This window comes from Euprymna scolopes, chromosome 14 (assembly GCF_053919585.1).
Source record: "Euprymna scolopes isolate OS-2025 chromosome 14, ASM5391958v1, whole genome shotgun sequence".
Lineage (NCBI taxonomy): Eukaryota > Metazoa > Mollusca > Cephalopoda > Sepiida > Sepiolidae > Euprymna > Euprymna scolopes.
In genome coordinates, this window is record NC_136495.1 from 81,431,457 (window position 1) to 81,456,612 (window position 25,156).

General features: G+C 30.9%; 1 protein-coding gene across 11 annotated transcripts in view; it reads left to right on the forward strand.

Moving 5' to 3' along the window:
* LOC145293123 (uncharacterized) overlaps positions 1 to 24,663 on the forward strand; it is a 115,600-nt gene extending 90,937 nt beyond the window's left edge. For all 11 annotated transcript variants that reach the window (XM_080139516.1, XM_080139524.1, XM_080139521.1 and 8 more), the window contains 6 exons: positions 174 to 251; positions 7,793 to 7,864; positions 13,427 to 13,543; positions 16,391 to 16,617; positions 18,325 to 18,475; positions 24,433 to 24,663. In XM_080139516.1, coding sequence (XP_079995642.1) covers positions 174 to 251; positions 7,793 to 7,864; positions 13,427 to 13,543; positions 16,391 to 16,617; positions 18,325 to 18,475; positions 24,433 to 24,488 — 701 coding nt within the window. In that variant the 3' untranslated portion in view covers positions 24,489 to 24,663. The remainder of the gene's footprint in view (positions 1 to 173; positions 252 to 7,792; positions 7,865 to 13,426; positions 13,544 to 16,390; positions 16,618 to 18,324; positions 18,476 to 24,432) is intronic.
* The last annotated feature ends 493 nt before the right edge of the window (positions 24,664 to 25,156 follow it).

Consider the following 25,156-nt stretch of genomic DNA (forward strand, 5'->3'; position numbering starts at 1 on the left):
ATTTACAATTTAGAAAAAACCTTAAATCTAATTTCAACACTTTTTAATGAAATTTGTTTTACTTATTTTGTTTATAACAAACTTTTCTGCCATTTTCTTTTTTTTTTTTTTTTTAGAAATAGTCAATTTTTTCCTAGGAATTTAAATTTTAAAAAATTTCATTTCTTTTTTAGAGCCCAAGAAAAAGAAACGTAAGCACAAAGAAGAAAAGGCAGAGATTGCTGTTGTTAATGATAATCCTTGGGAAGAAGGTATGTTTTATCTGCAATTATTTTATCTCGAGGCATAAATAATTCAAAATGTGTTTCTTTACCTCCATGTCAGATTATATAATTGAAAGCCTTATTTTCAATTGGCAGGTATTTTGTTTGGGTTTTAATTCAGTGGTAGTAATTTTATTATTTTTTTCAGAAAATAATGACCGATTTTAAAAACTGGCATTTCACCATTTAAGCTCATCTTTTTCAACTGACTTGTTTGCGCCAGAAAGTCGGACACCATTACAATACTGACATCAAGTGACTAAATAAAACTACTTAATCAATTTACATGAGTTTTGGTGTATAATATTTTCTTTGTGTCATTGTATGTAAATCATACACAGATTTTTTTTTTTTTTTCTTAATATAGGAGGAAATTCTAAATAAGTACCAACATTTCATTCATTCTGATCTAGATTTTGTATAACAATTTTTTTTCAAAATGGCTGACATCTAGCTTCATCTTCAAGGCTAAGACTATAGAATTTCTGAAACCATGTTAATACTGTTAGATTACCTGTGAACTCCCATATGCTAATAGTACTTTTTATTATAGAAATCACTCTAGACAAGACACTTGATGTAAAGAACTAAAAAAAAAAAAATATTGCGTCAGGGTCAAAAACTAGTCAATGATAAATATGAGGGGTGTGCAATAAGTAATGCCCCTGACCCACTTCCCATAGCAGTAGAGCAACGAAACTTGGCAGTTATTAGTCTTTCTCTACATAGGAACCACCCAGAGTTATGCATTTCTCCCATCATTTGATGCAGCTCTGGAGACCGTTTTTGTAGAACACCCCAGGTTGGTCCTCCAACCACGATGTGACTTCAGAAATCAAGGCTGCATCATCTGGAAAACGCTTTACTTTCAAAAACAACTTCATGGCTGGAAAGAGGTGAAAGTCAGAGGGTGCAAGGTCAGGAGAGTAGGAAGGATGGGAGAGGATTTCATAACTACACGCCCGTGTTTCTGATCTGGCAACATGCGAGCGAGCGTTGTCCTGCAGGAGGAGGGTACTTTTGCTGATCTTGCCCCGCCTCTTGATTTTAATAGCTTCCCTTAATTTCCTCAAAAGTGAAGCATAATAGGCTCCTGTAATTGTGGTACCCTTTGCCAGGAAATCTGTCATCACTACTCCATCCTGGTCCCAGAAGACTGTGAGCATGACCTTTCCAGCAAAGGGCTGCACCCCTGCCTTTTTTGGAGGTGGTGAGTCCAAGTGCTTCCTCTACATTGACTGGGCTTTGGTCTCTGGATCATAGTGATGGACCCAGGTTTCATCCTGTGTAATCAGTCTTTTGAAAAACTTTGACTCATCTTCTTGGCACATCTCCAAATTCATCCTCGAGCACTCGACATGTTCTCGCTTCTTGAATGGTGTGAGCAACCTGGGAATCCATCTGGCTGACACCTTATGAATATGCAAATGATCACGAATGATAGTTTCCACAGACCCTGTACTAATCTTGACATCTTGGGCTATTTGGTGAATAGTTATGCGCCGATCTTCCAAAATGGCAGCCTCAACTTGACGGACAGATGCCTCATCAATGGCAGAAGGTGGGGGGGCCAGGTCTGGGAGCTGTTTCCACAGACTTCGAGCCATGTTTGAATTCACAATGCTAGCGTTTTACAAGGTCATATGATGGGGCATTATCACCATAAGTTTCTTTCATTTCATCCAAAGTCTCCTGTGGTGTGCGTCCTTTCAAATACAAAAACCGGATCACTGCTCGACATTCAACAGGCTCCATTTCACACCTGACTCAGTTCAAACACCTGTAAAACAGAAACCACAATTAGTTCAGAGCTGTAATTTGCCACATAACCCGTAGAGATATAAATCATTGCACATGCAAAATTTCAGCTAGATCAGACAACTGGAAATGGGTCAGGGCCATTACTTATTGCACGCCCCTCGTATTAGATGGATAAACTCCAATCTAGAAACAATTCTTTCCCCTTTGTCAGAAACATCATTCATGGAATGTGAGGACTAAAGGACAAAATAAACAAAGCGAGAGTTAGAGGATGCCAAAAGTAAATCGAAGGTCTACTTGCTACTTCCTTAAAAATTTGTTCTGTTATGAAACCACCCTCCTAGGCATTACCACCTCTTTGGTGAGAAAGAAAGGGTTAGTATATAATCATTTGTCATGATATTATCCTCCCAAGCTAGCAAAAATGTTTCTTTTGGTTGTATATATTTACTAGTTTATGTTGTACTTCTTGTTTTCATTCACGTACACCTCCTGGGGAAGGGGAGAGAAGGAGATGGACTATTATAGCCATGTATATAGTTTGGAAATATATTACAAAAGTTACTTGGTTATACTTATATATCTTTATACTAAAGTTATAATTCCTATCTGTCTGTTTGCAAACTCTGTGATAACCATATTTGTAAACTAGATGTATCAAAATGCTTGGATAAATATATTTCATTTTGATGAAAGGGGTTGCAAAATTATCATGGGGTCTGTGAAATCTAAACAAATGAAATGCAGTATTTTACTTCATTTTATTTATCACTTAAAAATTAGAACACTTATCACTTGAGCCTGCAACTACTGCTAATACTAAAGGGTGTTTTATTTAGAAGCAAACTTTAAATTGACAACTCTATTTTCTTTAATTTCAGATTTGGTTATTTTTAGTTTGGCCTGGTTTGGCAATTCGTCATGAAGAGACTAACATCAGAGCAGCGTTTGCAAATTGTTCAATTTTATTTTATTTACATTTGACGGAAGGATTTCATGAAATGGGCTTGTCAACTGACCACCTCATTCATGTGATTTAATCCAATTAGATTATTTTCTTACTGAAAGTCCCATATATATGCCAATAAACCAGACATAATAGACCTCTTGGAAGACAACATTCGACATGTTATCAAAATACAACTTAATTTAATGTAAAGAGTTTGTGAAAATTGGGCCTCTAGATTATCACATGCAAGACATATATCCGAAATCATAAATTCCAAAAGTTAATCTTTGGAATAAACCACATATTTGTATAAAAAAGAATATTTTTTTGTGATTTATTTTAATTTAAATTTCATTACCTTGAGAAAAAAAAATCATATATATATAGCTAGTGATCGCCAATCGAACAAAAGCTGCTTCTTCTAAAACTTATTAAAATCTATTTAAATCCGTTATTTTTTAAAAACTTTTGCGAAGGACGGAACAGTATTGAGGATGAAAATAGGCTTGGGAGACCTAGAGAAGTGAAATTTTTTTCTCTGGAGTTTATTATATTAAAAGCAGAATAATATAATACTTTTCTGTAATTTTTAATAGAATTTTAAGTTTTAAATTTAAGAAAAAACGCGTTTTACCCATTTTCTGATGTATGTCAACAAAACATTTTTTAAAGGTTTTCGAATCAATTAAACTAATTTTTTTATGTCTAAATAAAATTTACTATGATTGGCTATAAGAATATGCAAAAATATTAGAATATAATTATCTTATATTTAAATAAATTCAAATAATTCAATTATTTAGCATGATCTCGAACATTTTAGAAACCATTTGCTTATTGCCGCCATCTTGAATTTTAGGTATGGGAACCCAGTCATGTCTAAATATTTATTTAAGCATTTTCATGAATTTTAATGTAACTAGACAGGCAAGTACATTTTTTTTTTAAATAATTGAATTAAATTAGAATTACAAACGCCATTTATGGTTAAATATGTTATTTTTAGCTTTATAATCTTTCCTTCATAATAATTGATCAATCAAGCTTTAAACATTTCCTAGTACTTGTTAAAAGTAGGGAAAAACTGCTTTTTTTCTATTTTTACATCAAACATAAATTTTTAGCTTTATATTACTCCATTTTAATATCACTTTTAGTCAGTTTTTAATTTCATAATTAAAATCATTTTTCCTTTATATTTTCTAACTAGCAAGGGTGCCTGGGTGAAAAAAAAACACTTTTGGGAGGGATGTAGCCTCAAACCCGAAGCCTTGAGGCAAATAACCTGCGACGCTACGTAGGCAGAGAAGTGAGGAAGAGTGAAATTAAACGTTTAAAAAAGCAGGTGGTTGAATGACAACGTGTGGTTTTCTAGGTCAAACATCACGCCATAGTAGTAGAGAAAATGAAATCACAATAAAAAATACAGACAACCTCGTTTCGTAAATCAGATGTATTATAATCTAGCAGTATATAAAAAGTTGTAAGATCTAGTGACCCCCACCGAGCGCCCCCGCCCAAAGCCTTTGCCGGACATACAAAAGAATTGCGCGCGCACACACACACACACACACACACACACACACACACACACACACACACATTTTCGCTTTTGATGGATTAATACAGTTAATAATAGTTTCCATGTAGATATGATCCCACATAGTAGCTCCTTACATCAAAGTAGCAATATATCTTGTTTGCAATGAACAAGAGTAAAAATAAACAAAAATGATTTTCAAACTAAATATTCTAGTTTTTTTTTTTTTTTTTGTTTTTTTTTTATTACATTTTCACCCCAAACAAGGCACATTGCCACTCTGGTGTAGGGGGCTACTATCAGGGGAAACATCTACTGGGGTACTATGTAGGGATTAGGGCAGCGAGATGTTGGTTCACGTTGCACTTGAACTTATGCATGTCAGTACAGTTGGGGAAGCAGTGACTCGGAATGGAATTCCAAAGTCTAGCAGTTCTGGGGAAGAAACTACTGGAGTAGAAAGATCTTTTACATCTAGGGATCTCTACAGTGTGGGGGTGGGATTTTGCAGCTTGTCGGGTCTGTCAAGGGTGTTCACGTCGTGGGGGCACAAGTGCTTGCAGTCCATCAGAGCATTCACCATTATAATACTTGTAGAACAGGCAGAGGGATGCAACGTTTCGACGATGGGACAGAGGCTGAAGCTTAGATGTCAGTTCAGGGCCTATCAGATTTGCGACTCTCTTTTGAACCCTGTCAATGAGTGAGAGACTAGTAGCCGATGCACCAGCCCAAATATGACAGCAATACTCCATACATGGGCGAATAGTGGCTTTATAGAGGTACAGGATACTTTCGGGTGTTAGAAGTTTTCTAGCACGGTAGAGAGAACCCACCTTCTTCGCAACGGCCCTGGCAATGCCCTCGATGTAATTGTTCCAACTCATGTTTCCTGTGAACGTTAGGCCAAGGAGCTTGAGAGACGTACTCTCAGATAAAGAGTCGTTGGCCATTGCTATAGGTGGTAGAAAGGTTTCTTGTAATTATTGAATGAAACCAGTTTTGTCTTGGCGGCATTGAACGTGACCATCCATTTTTGTCCCCATTCCACTACTGATTGGAGGTCATCCTCTAGTGTTTCTGCCATTACTTTAGATATATGTTCTTTGAGATAATAAGGATACATTAAAAATGGATGTTTATCCGTAATCTATTTTTTTTTAACGAGTCACCACTGAGTCAAGCTAAAACCCAAACAAGGATAAAAGTTAATAAGATAATTAGATTAACTGTTGAATGGTGATCAATATTATTGGAGGATTAGAAAATTTCCATTCAAAAAAACATTTGATTTAAAAAAAAAAACAGCAATTCTAATCCTGCTGTGTGAGGCCTTGCATTAGCATGGTGCAAGATGATTCCTGACTGATGGCTTCTGCATTTGTTCTTTGTCTTTCTTGACCTGCTGCAGCAGTTCACAGTAGTTGACACCACTCACTGTGCTTCCTTTCTCAAGGAATGAAATGGTGATAGGGCCTTGCATATCCCCCCCCCCCCAAAAAAAAAACTCCCTTCTCTAGGTCTCCCAAGCCTGTTTTCATCCTCAACACTGCTCTGTTCTTCTTTAAACAATTTAACCCACTTGTAGACATTTTTACAGCTGAAACATGTGACACCAAACAGTTTATATTTTCCTATGAGTTTCAACTGGTTTGCACCCTTAAGCAACCAAAAACTTGATAATTGACTGCTATTCAATCCTGGAGCATGCTTTTTGGTCGGCCATCTTTGTTAATCACCAAAATTTTAGTGTTTTTTTAATTTGTAAAAGAAATTCAATCCATGTGAAAAAGTATTAAAACAAAAAAAATTTTTAAAGTAAACTTAAATTTGTATTAGAAGTTTTTATACCAAAAAAAGTCACTTTATTTATTGAATGACCCTCGTGTGTGTATATATCTATAAGTATAAAAGCGAAAATGTGTGTATGTATGTATTTTTTGTGTATGTCCAAGAAAGGCTTTTTTCCGAGAAGCGATCGGCCGACTCATTTCTTATTAAAACTTTTTATATCACGCCTGAATGATAATATCTATGAGTTAACAACCGAGGTTGCCTATCTATTTAATTTGCCCGACTTTCAAAAGATAAATATTCAAGATTTTTCGATCGCCGCATGTGCATTAAGCTTTTTCGTATAAAAAAGAAGCGAACAGACTCGTAGTAAATAAAACACTGTCCCGCACTCAAAGTTGATGTCATTAAGTCATCAAAAACGGGCACCTGCCGTTAAACGTCACACTTTTTTTCTTTCTTTTTTTTTTTTTTTCAGAGTTTATTATTTTCCAACTGCGCGTCAAGGCTTCGTTTTTTTTTGTTTTTTGTTTTTTTTTAAACAAACACCCGGCCAACGATTTTTGTTTTCATTTACTCAAAAACACACATACACCTCCAAACACCCGGGCAACGCCGGGTACCCCCACTAGTATGTATATATATATTATATATATATATATATATATATATATATATATATATATATATATATATATATATATAACATACTGCTCCACTGGGAAGACACTCATTTTATGCTCATCTCAAAAAAAAAAAAAGAAAAGAAAAAGGGTTCAGTTTTATTTACTGTACAAGACTACTATTGTTTCAGCTCTTGCTGACATTTTATATATAGTTCTCTGCATATGTGTTTTTTTTTTATTATTCAGTCAGTGGGGTATTCATCATCACTAAGAATATGCGTGAAAAGCAAATAACAAAACTTGCATCAACCTTGAGATAATTCGCCTCACAGACAGTTCGATACATTCACAATTTGGAAGATTTTATTTTTTCTTGTTATTCCATTACAGCCTATCATCATCTATCGTCACCTACCTAATCGAGAATCATCAGTGTTAATGTATTTGTAGCCTCTAGTATTGCACTATCAAGCTGTCTAAATGAACTTTGTCTTATTTATATTTGAATACAAGATGGGAAAATTTTATTTTATATATATATATATATATATATATATATATATATATATATAGTCTTGAAAGTTATATTCTTCAAAGTTATTACAGATATTTGCTGCTTTGCATATCATTGATTTTCTCTGAACTTTAACAACATAGCATTAATTTTATTTTGTGGCTTTTAATCCTTCACATTTACTTTATTATAGATTTCATATTTTCTCTTATTTATTAGGATTTTAACTTTTTGTTTTTTAGTTTCTTAAATCAAATGTGTTACATATTCCATTTCAGAGAAGAATAACATGAAAGGCATGAGATATTTAGAATTTGAAGAATATTATTTCATTTTTCTTTGCAGTTTCTGCTAAGGAAAAAGCAACTGTATCGAATGTTGAACCAAAAGAAAATGATTCCAAAAAAACATCAAATGGTAAATGAATATTTGTGTTTTCAACAATCAGTTATGCCTTTTCGTGTTTTTATCATAAAATGTTTTTGCGCTTGGTCAGAACTTACCCCACCCTCATGAAAAAGCAAAAATAAAGAAAAATCTGTGATTAAAGAAAAAAATTATTGTACACTGGAAATCACAAATTTATCAAGTAATGTTATTTTTATTAAAAATGGAAATCACAAATTTATCAAGTAATGTTATTTTTATTAAAAATGGAAATCACAAATTTATCAAGTAATGTTATTTTTATTAAAAATGGAAATCACAAATTTATCAAGTAATGTTATTTTTATTAAAAATGGAAATCACAAATTTATCAAGTAATGTTATTTTTATTAAAAATGGAAATCACAAATTTATCAAGTAATGTTATTTTTATTAAAAATGGAAATCACAAATTTATCAAGTAATGTTATTTTTATTAAAACTTGTATTTTTCTAATGCCTCTCCTCTCCATGTTAAGAATGACTTCTTAAAATTTCACAAAAGTTTAAATTATTTACAGTTATCTCCCTTGTTTCTTTAGCCTGAGATGGCATTACAAAATCATTGCTTATTATTTAGCCATAAAATTTCATTTTCTGATTTAAAAGTAGAACTACTTAATTTGTGATTTTTTGGTATACAATATTTCTTTCCATTATAAGTATGTATGTCATACAGATTTTTCTTTATTTTTGTCATGTAGGAAAATTTTGTACAAGCACCAATGTTTTTGTAAATTTTGTGTTCACCCCAATGTTCTTACACACCTCCCAATATATCTGGAGTCCCATGCGATCGTGTCTTTTGCGGTACTCTCTCTGGACCAGTCCACTACATCCTGCTGCAAGATGTGCAATTGACTCTGAGCTCTTACCACAAATCCGGCATTCTGCAGCAACTTCCTTTCCTAGAACTACTTTTTTGAACAATTGTGTTCCTAATGCCTGCTCTTGTGCTGCACAAAAAAAGCTTCAGTACTCTTAGCCAGATACCTAGCTCTAAGCCATTGCCATGATCTTTCATCAGCAACTTCTGCTATATCTTGGAAGAACCTTCCATGCATTTTCTTCCTAGCCAGTTCCTCTGCCCTTTCTTTATCCATATGTTTCACATAATCAGCCTTGGTCCCACATACCCCCACTTCATTAGCCACAACCTTAAGCATTCACTCCTCACTTCTAACCACATGCTCCTTCAATGATATCTCCTTGGTTCTAACACAATCTTTTACACTTTTCAATCCTCTCCCACCGTCTTTCCTCTTTTGATACAGCCTTGCTACGCTACTTCGAATATGAAATATACCAAACATTGCTAAAACTTTTCTTGTTTTGATATCCATGGCATGCAAATCCTTGTCAGACCATTCTAAAATTCCCGCACTGTATCTCAAAACATTGACTGCCCGTGCATTCACTGCTTTCATTAGATTTCCTCCATACAGTTTCAACTTTGCAATTAGTTTCACGCTTCTAAGATATTCCTTCCTGACTTTCTCCTTCATTTCTCTGTTCATGATGCCTACACCCTCCAACACTCCCAAATACTTATATCCTGTATCTTCTATTTCTTTCATGATTTCTCCATGTGGCAGCACTATTCCATTCGAATGAACTTTTACTCCTCTTTTCATCACCAGCACCACGCATTTACTGATCCCAAACTCCATCTTCTGAGAATGTCCCCATAAGTTCTACCAGTCTCTCCATTTCCTTTCCATTTCTACCGAATATTTTCAAATCATCCATAAACAGTAGATGGTTGTGGCGTCTGTCACCAGATCCAAAGTTATACCCCAGTTTTTCTCTCTTCAAGAGGATGCTCAGTGGCATCATTATCATTACAAAAAGAAGTGGCTATAACGAATCTCCTTGGAATATTCCACGTTTAATGTCAACCTGCCCCATCACCTCTCTGTTTGCTGTCAGCACCATTTTCCATTGAGCCATACTTGTCTCCAAAAGCCCTATCACATTCTCAGCAACCTTCATCATCAATAGTGTTTCACGTATCCATGAATGAGGAACCATGTCATAAGCCTTTCTGTAATCGGTCCATGCTACGCTCAGATTCCTCTTCTTCTTTGCATCCTGCATTAATGCTTTATCAATCAGTAGTTGCTCTTTAGTACCTCTCGAGCCTTTCCGACACCTCTTCTATTCGTCAGGAAAAACACCATTACTCTCAAGATGTTCATAAATTTTCTCCGCAAAGATTCCAGTCAACAGTTTCCACATTAGTGGCAGACATGTAATCAGTCTATAATTATTGGCATCTGTTCCCTTTGCAGGATCTTTCCTAATCAGTGTTGTTCTTCCCAAGCCAATCAGGGACATCTCCTGACTCTACGACCCTTTTCAGGGCAGCAGTTATAGGTGGATAAAGGCATTGAAACTGTTTAAACCAGAAGCTCATCACTCCATCTGAACCAGGTGCCTTCCAGTTTGTCATGCTTCGTATGCCAGCCTTAACGTTATTGATGCTTATCTCAATGTTCTCCATTTGCTGCATTCCTGATAGCCTTTCTCTGACCTCTCCCAACCAGCTAGCCTTCTTATTATATCGCCCTTCAACAGACCAAATCCCACTCCAGAACTTTCTAGCATCTTTTGCATTTGGAGTGTTATTTCCCGCCTGTTTACTACCATTTAATTTTTTATACAGCTGAGACTGATGATAATAATAATAATAATAATAATAATAATAGAATTATATTTGATGGAATAATAATAAAATATTTGACATAATAATAATAATAAAATATTTGACATAATGATAATAATAATAAAATATTTGACATGATAATAATAATAATAATAATAATAAAATATTTGACATGATAATAATAATAATAAAATATTTGACATGATAATAATAATAATAATAATAAAATATTTGACATGATAATAATAATAATAATAATAAAATATTTGACATGATAATAATAATAATAATAATAATAAAATATTTGACATGATAATAATAATAATAAAATATTTGACATGATAATAATAATAATAATAAAATATTTGACATGATAATAATAATAAAATATTTTACATGATAATAATAATAATAATAATAAAATATTTGACATGATAATAATGATAATAAAATATTTGACATGATAATAATAATAATAATAAAATATTTGACATGATGATAATAATAATAATAATAATAATAATAAAATATTTGACATAATAATAATAATAAAATATTTGACATGATGATAATAATAATAATAATAATAAAATATTTGACATAATAATAATAAAAAAATATTTGACATGATAATAATAATAATAATAATAAAATATTTGACATAATAATAATAATAATAATAAAATATTTGACATAATAATAATAATAAAATATTTGACATGATGATAATAATAATAATAATAAAATATTTAACATAATAATAATAATAATAAAATATTTGACATGATAATAATAATAATAATAATAATAATAATAATAAAATATTTGACATGATAATAATAATAATAATAAAATATTTGACATAATAATAATAATAATAATAATAAAATATTTGACATAATAATAATAAAATATTTGACATGATAATAATAATAATAATAATAAAATATTTGACATGATAATAATAATAATAATAATAATAAAATATTTGACATAATAATAATAATAATAAAATATTTGACATGATAATAATAATAATAATAATAAAATATTTGACATGATAATAATAATAAAATATTTGACATGATAATAATAATAAAATATTTGACATAATAATAATAATAAAATATTTGACATAATAATAATAATAAAACATTTGACATGATAATAATAATGATAATAATAAAATATTTGACATGATAATAATAATAATAATAAAATATTTGACATGATAATAATAATAATAAAATATTTGACATGATGATAATAATAATAATAATAATAATAATAATAAAATATTTGACATAATAATAATAATAAAATATTTGACATAATAATAATAAAAAAATATTTGACATGATAATAATAATAATAATAATAATAATAAAATATTTGACATGATAATAATAATAATAATAAAATATTTGACATGATAATAATAATAAAATATTTGACATAATGATAATAATAATAATAAAATATTTGACATGATAATAATAATAATAAAATATTTGACATGATAATAATAATAATAATAATAAAATATTTGACATGATAATAATAATAATAATAAAATATTTGACATGATAATAATAATAAAATATTTGACATAATGATAATAATAATAATAAAATATTTGACATGATAATAATAATAATAAAATATTTGACATGATAATAATAATAATAATAATAATAATAAAATATTTGACACGATAATAATAATAATAATAAAATATTTGACATATAATGATAATAATAATAAAATATTTGACATATAATGATAATAATAATAAAATATTTGACATGATTATAATGATAATAATAATAAAATATTTGACATGATTATAATAATAATAATAATAAAATATTTGACATGATAATAATAATAATAAAATATTTGACATGATAATAATAATAATAATAATAATAATAATAATAATAGAATATTTGACAGGATAATAATAATAATAATAAAATATTTGACAGGATAATAATAATAATAATAAAATATTTGACATAATAATAATAATAATCAAATAATATTTGAGACAATAATAACAATAGAATTATATTTGATGGAATCCCTAAAGAGCGAGACCAAATAACCAAGTAGAATCAAGAAGGAAGGAAAGATCGATGAACTGACCAGACCTCAGCCGAATAAGTGCGAAGAGAACTGAGACCTTAGGGAGGCTTATTGCCACTCAAATCCCAACAAAGACCAATAGCTGCTGCCAACGAGAAATCAATGGCAAGCGGCTGTTGCGATAATGCAAATTTATTTGCAAATGTTATCGACAGAGGTAAATAACTCATGAATTGTTGATATGCCGTAAACTAAAGGAAATTAAACCAAACTTAATGTTGACTGTCTTCGTTAAAACTGGTTAGCGTTTTTTAGGTAAAAAGTTTGTTTTTTGTTTTTTCTTGCGCTGCCATCTCCAAATTCATACAAGTTAGGAAATCTGTCTAGATTTATTTTTTTTTTTTTAATTATTTTGCTATGTCACATCCCTGGTAACTTTTTATCCTTATTTTGTTAAACCCTATCTTTTTATTAGATATCTTACGTTAACTTTCTGTTATACATTAATTTATTTGTCACTCTATGATCCTTCATGCTAGGATGGGTGTAGTATCTGTTCTGCCTTCAGTCAGTGAATAAGAGATTCTTGTAGACTGAGGTTATTTTTATTTTGTCTCAAACTAGAGTGTCTCTTTTGGGGAAGCTGGATCTTTCCCCACATTAAAAACTGACCTTATTTGTAACTATACTGTCATGGGAAGACAAATAAATGAAAACAGTCTTTGCCAACCACTTTGCTGTCGTCTCATATAATCAGAGTACAGAATACATAATGTAACTTTATTTTCCCCGTTTTGCAGTTGCTGATGGCAAAAAGAAAAGGAAGCCAAGACATCCTGGACGAGAAGAGAGGAAAAAAGAAAAGGCTAGGATGAAGAAGCTTGTTGCAGATGGTACAATTGTTCCAGAGGCGAAACGTAAGAATGGATTAAAGTTACTATTTGGCTAATTTCTTATTAAACATTTTGATTATCTGTAAAAATAACAAACAGCATTCAATAGGCCATGTGAAACACATTTTTCTCCTAAAGAAAAACAACTGATTTGGAAATATTTCTACTAGTACTTCATCCAGATACTACAGATGATCAGTACATAGAACCAATGAAACTGTAATATTGTACATATCATTTGGATTCTTCAAACTATTGTTCTCATTTTGAGTGTTATTTTCACAACGTTTAGACTGATGTAATCTCCAACCTTCTGGTGTATCTGGTTGAATTTTGAAATTTGCACAATTTCAAACGGAAGCATGTTCTCATTCCATTAGCCATGATTGGGTAGAAGTTCTTAGTAATTCGCAATTGTATTTTGAGTGTCACCCACATTGTTCGGCAAAATATACCTGAAGAAGATCAAAGGTTACATTACATCATCTAAGTTTGTTCTTGTGGGGAGCCAACAAAAAAGAGATTCTTTAAACTAAATAGTTTCCATAGTAAATACTTTAAAGTTTGGCTTGTTTCAGTCTTTTATTTTTCTAGAAAAAATTATTTAAGATTTTCTTTCAAAACTACTTTCTTTACTTTTAATTTGAAATGTTAGGCAACTTTCATTAATAATAATAGCAAACATATCTACCTTTCTGTGTAATGTTAGTCATAAAGACAGGCATAGATATGTACTCTTGTCTGCGGACCAACACATGTTGTGTGAAGTTTCAATCTCAAAGAAGACCAATACAAAGAATAGGAAATAACTACAATTGGCTTTTTCTTCGTAGCAAAATTTATTTTCTCATTGGTACAGCCGTGACATCGCCCACATGATCTAGAATGTTCTCCGTGTTTTTACAAATGGGTCAGCACATATCAAGGCCTGGAGGTCACTCGAGGATAAGGATTAATGTGTGTATGGTAATCATTGGTATAATTAGATTATTTATAAGGACGGTTCAATAAGAACTTGTTTACATTATTGTAGTCAACTGGAAAGCAGACCAGCTGAACAGAGTTCCACAAACAGGCAGTTCTAAGAAAGAAGCTTTGTTCATGGAATCCACATTTAGGTTTAGGCATTGATAGTGATTTAGGCTAGATGAGTGCTTTTTGTTAAAGATTGGAAAGTGAGAGGGGGGGGCATAAATTGAAGCTCAGTCAAATACTTGCTAATAGAGCAAAGATGTGGCCAAATAGATGAGAGTTGTTGAGTTAATAGATGTAGAACAGTTGAAGTAGGGGAAGACAAAGAAAAACATGAGAAGTTATAAAAAAGGAAAAAAGAAAAATATAAGAAGTTATAAAAAAAAGAAAAACATGAAGTTATAAAAAAAAGAAAAACATGAAGTTATAAAAAAAAGAAAAACATGAAGTTATAAAAAAAAAAGAAAAACATGAAGTTATAAAAAAAAGAAAAACATGAAGTTATAAAAAAAAGAAAAACATGAAGTTATAAAAAAAAGAAAAACATGAAGTTATAAAAAAAAGAAAAACATAAGAAGTTATAAAAAAAAGAAAAACATAAGAAGTTATAAAAAAAAGAAAAACATAAGAAGTTATAAAAAAAAGAAAAACATAAGAAGTTATAAAAAAAAGAAAAACATAAGAAGTTATAAAAAAAAGAAAAACATAAGTTATAAAAAAGAAAAACATAAGTTATAAAAAAGAAAAACATAAGAAAAAAACATAAGTTATAAAAGTTAAAAAAACATAAGAAGTTATATAAAAAAAAAAGAAAAACATAAGTTATAAAAAAAATTAAAAAAACATAAGTTATAAAAATGGATTTAAGAGAAATAAGATTGGTTTAAAAGCTTATTTTTAAAAGCGAACATGTAAAATGGATGTTAAACTGATAGTGGATAACCATTGCAACAGACTAGTAAAAATAAGGACACAAACACATCATTTTTGAGATGAGGATTAATAATTTGAATTGTTCTTGCAACATTGATGGAACAAGAGCAAGCTTCCTCTGTAGATTAAATAAAAGATTCCATTAAAATTCTGTATATTCCCGAGTTCTCGATGTTAGAAGTTAATCATCTAAAACATTGTGAGACTAACATTCAAGATGAGAACAATAATCCAAATAATCCAAGCACATCACTAAAGCAGAATGGAGAAGAGGTTGTTATCAGTTCATACAGCCATTATTTAGTGCAAAGAATCTGAAATATCTTTGTTCTGTTTTAATGATGTGTCTGTTGTCCTTATTTTTGTACGTCAGTTTTCATGCTTATTCCATCAACATGTTTGGTAGCTGGAAATAAGTCCTACAGCATCCACTATGACTATGCAATCTCTACAGTTTCAGACCAAGAAAATGAAGCAATTATACCTGACATAGTGATATCGGTCAAAAAAAGAGAAAGAAGCAACCTTAGAAGTTAGTTTTCCCAATGTTTCTGAGAGGGAAAAGATAACGAAATACTTAGGTTTTATGTACAACACGAAAAGAAATTGGAATCTTAGGAAGATCTCCAACATTCCAATAATTATAGGATCAATAATAGGATAGGATAATTATAGGATCAATAATAGGATCAACCTAATTCATGAAAAAGAATTTAAAAAACTATCTTGCAAATATACTCAGTGAACCAAATGCAAGAGATATTCAAGCAATTGCATTTGAAGAGACGGTCAAAATCTTTTTTTAAAAAAAATCTCTTAGCTGAAATGTGTGCAATAACGGGTAAATGTTTGGAATTAGGTAGGATGCCCCATCTCCAGCTTAAACAAAATGATCAGAAAATTTATTAAAAAATGTCTTTGAATTGCTTTCTGTCATGTCTTTTTTAAAAAAAATTTTTTTGACAGCTATCAAGAAAAGAAAGCGAAAACGGAAGGCAAAAAAGAATGAGAAAGCTGAGGAAACCACAGTGAAAACTCCACGACCAAAAGGGGAGATTCCTTTGGAAGATACGTCAACAGCAGAATACAAAGCCAAACAATTTCTGAAAACCTGGAGAAAAGATAAAGCAAATTGGAAATTTGTCAAAGCACGTCAGAACTGGTTGGTCCATCACATGTATAATCCTGAAAAAGTAAGTCAGACATTGTTGGATTTTGTTGTTTCGTTTTCTATCATTTTGTGATACCACGTGTCCCTTGCCTGACAACATCACCGATCCCAACTTTGTGTGCAGTGACGATGTCGATTACATATTGGCAGTTGCCAATAGGGTGGACACGAGTTCACAAGTATAAAAATAAAATAAAACAAAACAAGGAGAAAATACAACTGACTCTAACACATTCTGTATGTGTGTGTGTGTGTGTGTGTGTGTGTGTGTATATATATATATATATATATATATATATATATATATAAAAAATAAAAATTACAATTAAATTTACCAAAATGATCCAAGACGGTAAAACTAAAGTATATTATCAATATTAAAAAATTAGTATTCATAAAGTAATCTTAACCAGATGTAAAAGCTCGATTAAATCAAATAGGAGATAAGCAAAATCCGATCCTGCATTTTGCTAAATCCTACGCTCTGATGAGAAGGAAAGTATTTCTTCGAAACTCTGCGGATTAAGGACTATCCACTTATTTAGTGTTTCCTTTTCAAATGAAATATGTTTTTAACACTTTTTCAAAGTATTTATTAACATGTTTTATTAACTATTTGCTCTTATTATATATATATATATATATATATATATATATATATATATATATATATATAATTATTTTTTTTACTATAATAATTAAATACCTACAGACGATTAACACCAGTGGAATGATTCGAACTCGGCAACACAAGATGTCTCTGGCTCGATTAGCAAAGACCGTATCCATTCGGCTACCATTAACCGCGTGAAATAACGTTGAATTTAAACATTTTAATTTTAAATGTTCTTTACGTCAGTCAGACAGTGATCTAATCGTTATACGATGACCTATGCGTATATATATATATTTTTTGGACTCTGAATGCGTGTTATACCCCCCAATCCTCTGAATACATCTACTGTCAAGACTGTATTTGTTAGTCTATTGACCAATTCATTTCTCCATCTACTCCGAGCCACAATTTGTGTTCAACTGTGTCCAAACTCGAACTGCACCCCCCATAAATGCATAACCCAAGCCAAATTTTAATATATCTAATTTAATGTTCCATCTTTTTATTACCGTCATTGTTACACCCAGACCAACTATCTCATGTCAACATTCTTTTATCTACCCGGGTGGACAACTTCCTACGTATTATCTTTTTACCAGCCCTATTTCCTATTTCTTTTGTTATACTCCATCCTTTTTTTCTTTTACTTCCCAACAGTTGGGAGCGAGAGGGGGGTCAACATCTATAATATCACAATTTGATTCAAGTTATTAGTTATTTTTATTTATTTTTTTATTTCTTGGTTCCTAACTATACAATCTCAAAGTTTAACAAAACAGTGTCAGCAGCCATGTTTATTTTTTTTTACTGAGTTAGAAACAGAGTTATCGGCAAAATTTTATTTTGAAATAATAAAACTTTGAAACAGTTTCAGAATGTTAAAACTATACAGGTTGATAGAAAATTTGATATTCTCACATTTGGTCAAATTATTTGTTGTATTTTTTGGAGACTTTTAATTATTCTGCATAGTCTGTGTATGATGTGTATTTAGTTGGTTGATAAAGTAAAAACTTTTGTGTCCAACCATTCTATCATTACTAAAAACCAACAAAAAATATAATCTTATGTTGTTGATATACAATTTGATGTTTCTTTCGTCTATAATTGCAGGTTGATAATAAACTATTTAAGTCTCTGTTAAAGTATTTGACTGGAATGAAAGGTTTAAGCCGTGAGATAACACTTAAACAAGCCCAGAGTGTTTTGGATGCTGCAAGTGGTGATACAGGTGTCAAAGTTTGCAAGAAGGTGATACTCAAAGGTAAATGTTTTGAAAATGTCAAAGAAATCAACCAAGTTTTTGTTATAGCCATGATCACAGGTTCTATCAGTGATATTAAATAATAGGAAATAAGAATAACAAGTCTTGAAAATTACGTTTCTGAATGAGAATTGATTATTATTGAGTATTATTGAGCATTATTTTACACTCTCCTGGAGCTTGAAGGCTGAATCCTCAGTGCAGTCGACACCAAAAATACAATTTCGAATTACTTAAGACTTCTACGCAGTCATGTCATAACTCACAGAACAGAGCCTACTATCCCAGTGGATTGAATAAAGGGTTCCATTGAAATTCTGTTCAGATTCCTGAGTTCAAAAGAAAGATTCCAGAGTTTGACGAGATACACCTGAAGAAGATCAGAGGTTACACCAACCGAAATGTTGTGAAAATAATACTCAAAATGAGAACAGTAGTTCAAAGAATCCAAATAATATAAAACCTTGAAAAATTCTAATCTCTCTCTCTCTCTCTCTCTCTCTCTCTCTCTCTCTCTCTCTCTCTCTCTCGCATGGCAGTAAAAGAAAATGAGTTTCTTTTGCATTAATGGATTATTCATAATAACATGTAATTAACGTGGAAATTTCCTTTACAAGTTTACAAATATGCTTTTTGTTTTTTTATTATTTATGCAAAAGTCAAAATAAAAAACTTGTGACATTATTACTTTCCATTAATCTAATTTATAAAACTCACTATATCTGTGTGTGTCCGTCTCAATTTATTCAAACTTCATCTCCTCTGAGGTGAGGCAGGTCAAATGATTGCATTTTTTTTTGTGGAATGTTGTTCTATATACATATAAGCTGGTAAAAATCACTGTTAAGAGTCAAAATTGTAACTTAGCAGATGTCAACTTAAAGTGCTCTTGTATGCATGTGCAAATAAACATAGATTCATATGTTACAAAGTCATCTCATTTTTAAATATTTCTTATCCATCTGATGATAGTTCAAATGGTAACAACGGAGGCTGGAGCCCTACATGTTTTGGTTTTGATTCTAGCTGATGGAGCTCAAGTTATATATATATATATACATATTTTTTTTTTTTAATTACTACTATATATTGGGAACAATATAATAATCAATAGAAAATTAGTTCTATAGTAATATGTACTCGCATGAATTAAAATATAAAATATCATACTTAAGCATATTTTACGGCTGAGCAATGGCGGGTTCCCTGCTAGTATGTAATAGTATTTACTGAGTAAAACAAAAAATCTCCGCTCTAAAAGGTTTCTTAGATGGAATAAGTATTTTTAGAAAGAAACTGATGCGAAATAAAATGTTTGTACTAATAACAGAAAAAAAGAAGTGAAAAAGAGAATAAACTAGTTTGAATAAATATTGATGTAGGACAGATTGCTATTTGGCTCTGACTTTAAAAATCTGGCAAGATAAACTATTGGCTATATATATATATATATATATATATATATATATATATATGGTTAACATGTCTAATAGCTGACCCTAATTGGGGTTGCCAGACTATAATAAATATTTGAGGCCAAATGTTTCAGAAAAAAAAGTCAAATTGATTACTATAACCAAATTTTCACAAACAAAAAAGCTAAATTAAAAAAAACAGAGTGTGCGCGTAAATATATAAACACATATTTTTCACATTATTATTTTCTTGTGGTCTTGTGTAGATTCGTGATGTTTTAAACTGATGCATTTCATATATATTTATATGTTAAAGAGTTTAGCTCTCAAATATTTGCATCTTTATTATTAAGATTTTTTCTGAAACAAAAAACAAAAGGAAGTTTATTTTTTAATTATTTTATCTTTTCCATGCAATTTGATGACATGTATAGGTTTTTGGGTATTCTGAAAATGAGTATCATATGTAAAATTGTCGCCGACAAATAGTTTGTATGTAATAACGTCACGCTTTCCAACGGCAAGCCAAATAATGCACATGCACGTGTTGTTTTGCTCATGGCAAGACTATTTGTCCGCAATAATTTTACACGTTATTCATTTTCAGAATATCCGAAAACCTATAGATGTCATCAAATTAAGGTGAATGTGAAAGGCGGAAAGAAACAACAAATTGGCCTTTTTTTGAACATTGAACATTTTTTATATTAATGATATATAGTGGAAACTGGCTATATTGAAAATGTTTACTCTGGACTAAATTGAAGAGGTTAACTTCCAACTGTTTGTATTTTTTTTTATTATTAGTCTGAAAAAATACAGAAGTTTATTTAACAAAGCAAAACAAACATATTTTTTGTCAATTTGCAGTTCTTTCCACCATCACATTCATCTTTTTCCTATGTAATAACGTCATGCTTTCCAACAGCAAGTAAAACAATGCACATGCGTTGTTTTATTTATGTGACCCTAGGAGGAGGGCAATTAAAAAAAAATAAATAAAATTCACAAAACACTTACTGTTAATTATTTTATCTTTTCCATGAATATCTGAATAAAAAATTCATTGAAAAAATAAAAAAAAAATAACGCAATATAAAAATAGTAAATAAAATAATAACACATATTAAATTTAAATTTATTGGAAATTAAAGGAATTTTTGGGAAGTGTGAAAAATTCCCAAAGAATCCCTAAAGGAAAAATCAAATATACAATAAATAAATGTTACTCCAATATTTTTTTTGGTTTTTACAACACTGAATAAACAGATGCTATAAAGCATAGCATTTTGTCAAATTTGTTTGACCCAATTCTGTTTCTACATATAAATTCACTCAAGCGCGAAGAAAATAAGCATTTCAATGTCCTGAATTGCTGACATAGTTTTCTTTTGACCCTCCTCCACGTATTCTCAATTAGTTGAGTGTTCACGGTGGAATTATTGGGATCTACAAAGTTCCTCTCATGTATGACGACGTCATGCATGTATATGCCAAAGTCAATCTGTGATATACTTGCGTAGACCTGCCACACATCATTCAATACTATAGTGCCTGGTAAAATCCATTCTTGGATGATTGGTAGTAGACTTTCTGCCTTTTGGTGTATAATTTCCATGAGACAACATAGCTTGGACTCTCTCAATAGCTCCGAAAACCCGATGGTTAGATCAACAGCTCCTCAGTGAAATTTTTGATGAAAAAAATTACTTTCAGCAATTTTTACTTCTTTGGGTATCAATTCAATTGGGTTTATTTGAATAAATTGGTGGCATGTCTCACATAGGAAGTTACACAAATCTATGAATCTTTTCTTTCTCACTCCAATCTCTTTTGAAATAGTCTTCTGTGGATTGTCCCAAGTTCACATGTAAATTATTATGAGAATTATCTTCAAATGAAGTTTGCTTTTCCCAAAAAAGAGTTTGTCCATATTGACCAATGGTATCTGTCTTTTTTACATGACCATCTCCATCCATCAATGGATTGTGAATTGTGTTGCAATCTGCATCGTAAATTACAGGCTTCACATGTCTTAGAATTGGCTATTAACCGACGCTTGGCAAGCCATTGATGCATTTTGAAATGGTCAGACAGTTTCTCGCAAAGTTGTGACACCATTTCTTTATTCTGTATGAATTGGTTGTCATATATATCATTTACAAAAGTTGTAAGAGTTGTTATGGTAAGAATTGCGGTTCCAAGTAGGTACATATGCATGCTGCTTTGTAAGCAATTGTTAGGATTAGTTCCATATTTTGCTATTTTTCGGAAAAATAATTTTGAATAAAATAAAAATAATTGATCCAAAATATCTTTACAAATAAAGTTACATTTAAAAAAATTTTTTTTTTTTAGGAAAACATCTTAATAAAAAAGATGCAAATATTTGGGAGTTAAACTCTTCAATATATAAATATATATTAAATGCGTTGGTTTAAAACATCACCAATCTACACAAGCACACAAAATATAACTATAATGACATGTAAAATACATAAATGCTTATATTTTTACGCACATACTTTTTATTTTTTCAAATTGGCTTTTTTATTTGTGAAAATTTGGCTACAGTTATCAATTTAGCTTTTTGTTGGCCTTTTTTCTTGAAAGATTTGGCTTCAAATATATATTATAGTCTGCCAACTCTAATTAGGGTCAGCTATTGTGTTACATAAGGGCTGTCCCCTTTTCATGTAAGTAAAAAAATAGGGAATTAGTTAAATGTAAATATGAAATAAGATAGTCAAGGATTCGAACTTGCGAAGCTATACTTGGAATTGAGAATTCCAATCGTAAGTTAAAATAAACACAGAATATTATTATAAATGGAATGTCCAGTTAAATTGTTGATTCTGTTAAAATATTTAATAAATACAATTTGGATGGAAACTATTTACATTCTTAGAAAGAAAACATAATAGAAATATGGGAATTTAGTTAGATAAGTGAGAATCAGAATCAGTCAGTGGAGAGAAGCAGAGAGGTTCAGACCGATTCTCCGTTAGAGTCAAGGCACCCTCTAGAAGTTAGAGGGTTTTAGAAATAACCATGTAACAACTTTGAATCCCTGAGATAAAATCATGTCTGACCGATCGAAGAAGAAATAAACGTATCATCATGTGGTTTTGTATCTGTGTCGTCGTGTTATTCAACAGAAAAGGTATTGTCCATTTATGTTATAAGAACCTTGATAAAATCATCATCTAAAAAATATGTGTCGAAGTAGAAATGTTATAGAAACACTCCCGTTCACAGAACTTTCAAACGTATAAATGTCAAACTCTCGGTCTATCTATCTATATATCCAATCTCCTCTCATTGTGTAGTAACATGTACACTGTCTATTATATATATATACAGAACTCTCTCTCTCTCTTTATATATACCCTGTTTATGTTGCCAATATGCTATCTCTTACAAGCAGGAACATCTTAAGACATATGAACACTCCTAAAACTCTGATCTCTCACTAAGACGAACAACAAGCATTATCAATAGCATTAGAAAATAGTTTCAGATTTATTTTACTTTAACTGGTTCTTCTTAGGTCACCGAAATTAAGCAATATTACCAGGTAAGTGACCATTTGGGAATGTTAGGCACTGCATGTCATCTTTCTATTACTATGATATACATGCGGTTGCAGATCGCTTGTAGATTTTATATTCCCTGTAAATCAAGGAAGCTGACCTAACTTGCCTAAGGCTAATACCACACCAGTTATTACTGGTTTGTCATTTAATTAGGAGATGGCATTAAAAATAGTTTAACATTTAATATATACTAGATTTGTACTCATTAGGGCCACATAATTCTAGTTTTATAAGTTTCCTGTTTGCGTTTTTCTTCAAGTAAGATTTCACTGTGAAAAGAAATCTTTTTAAAACATTTCAATATTATCCCGATGTTCTATTGCCTGTACATTGTTTGAATGTTACAATTTCTCAAAATATTCATACAAAAAAGGGGGGGGGGGGTATCAGCTAAAATCATTGTATTTAGTTTAATGTCCATTTTACATGCTGGCATGTGGTGGATCATTTTTAGAAATGGACTTCCAAGCTAACCTATCTATTTATTCCTTTTAAATCTGTCTTTATCACTCCCCTCTCATGTTTTCTTCTGTCTTCAACTCTATTCAGTCTTTCAACGTGGCCATACCATCAAAGCCTCCAATTCTGCACACATTTCCCTATGCTGTCTGTCTGTTTTACTTTTCTCAGAAACTACTGCGTCGATCTGGCCGAAATGTTGTATGGACCTTTATTATGACATGATACAGCAAACTAAGTACTATGATATCCATTGATACACAGCTAGGGATTAATAGAGATTAGTATTTAATACAAAAATGAGCACATCTTTAACCATATTCAATCATCAATTTGACATAAAGCATTCATTCAACAACTTTTGATTGTTTTTAATAGGCTAAAAAGTCTAACTTATATAATAATTACTCATTCCAGAAGTCAGTTTTTTTATTTTGTTTTTATGAGCTTTTTATGTTTTTTTTGTTTTTTTTTTTTCTCTTTACAGGTGAACCAGGTGAACTTCAATTCTCACGAGCACGTGAAATAATCCAGACACTTTAAAGACAACAAAGTTTTTTTTTTTTTTTGTACCTGATGCATACATTTGTAAAAAAAATCCCAACTAGCCGTTAAGTTCTCATGTGGATATTGAACAGATTGGATCTGGTCTTAGATCATCTGTTATGTGCAACCAGTATTTTTGTTGATGGAAATAAAACCAAAAATACAAATTTCAGTTTTCAAGTTTCTTAATTTTAATTCTTCATTGGTTATACCATCCTCTTTCTCTCTCTGTTTAAGGAAGTTACAAGATAATCTGTGATCCATCCGTTACTCTTAAAAAAAAAAGTTACTTACGAGTTGGGAGGACACATTGTCTCTCATATATATATATATATATATATATATATATATATACATATGGTTTTGACATTTACTGTGCTGTGAGTCAACCAGACTTTGAAGCAGGCAACACCAAGCAATGTCTCCAAACAGTTGATATCAACCAAGTTCTTCTTTGGTCTATCATACTCCTTAGTGTCTGAGATACAGAGTTGATGCAAGAGATGGCATACCAAACCACCTGAGATGTCGAGCACATAAGTCATCCCAAATCTCAACAATTCTAATAGAAGCATATGTGTGCATACATACTTTTATTTATATTCAAATAAACATTTTACATGGTCACAACACAGACATGACAATGTTTCAGCCAGTTAGTTATG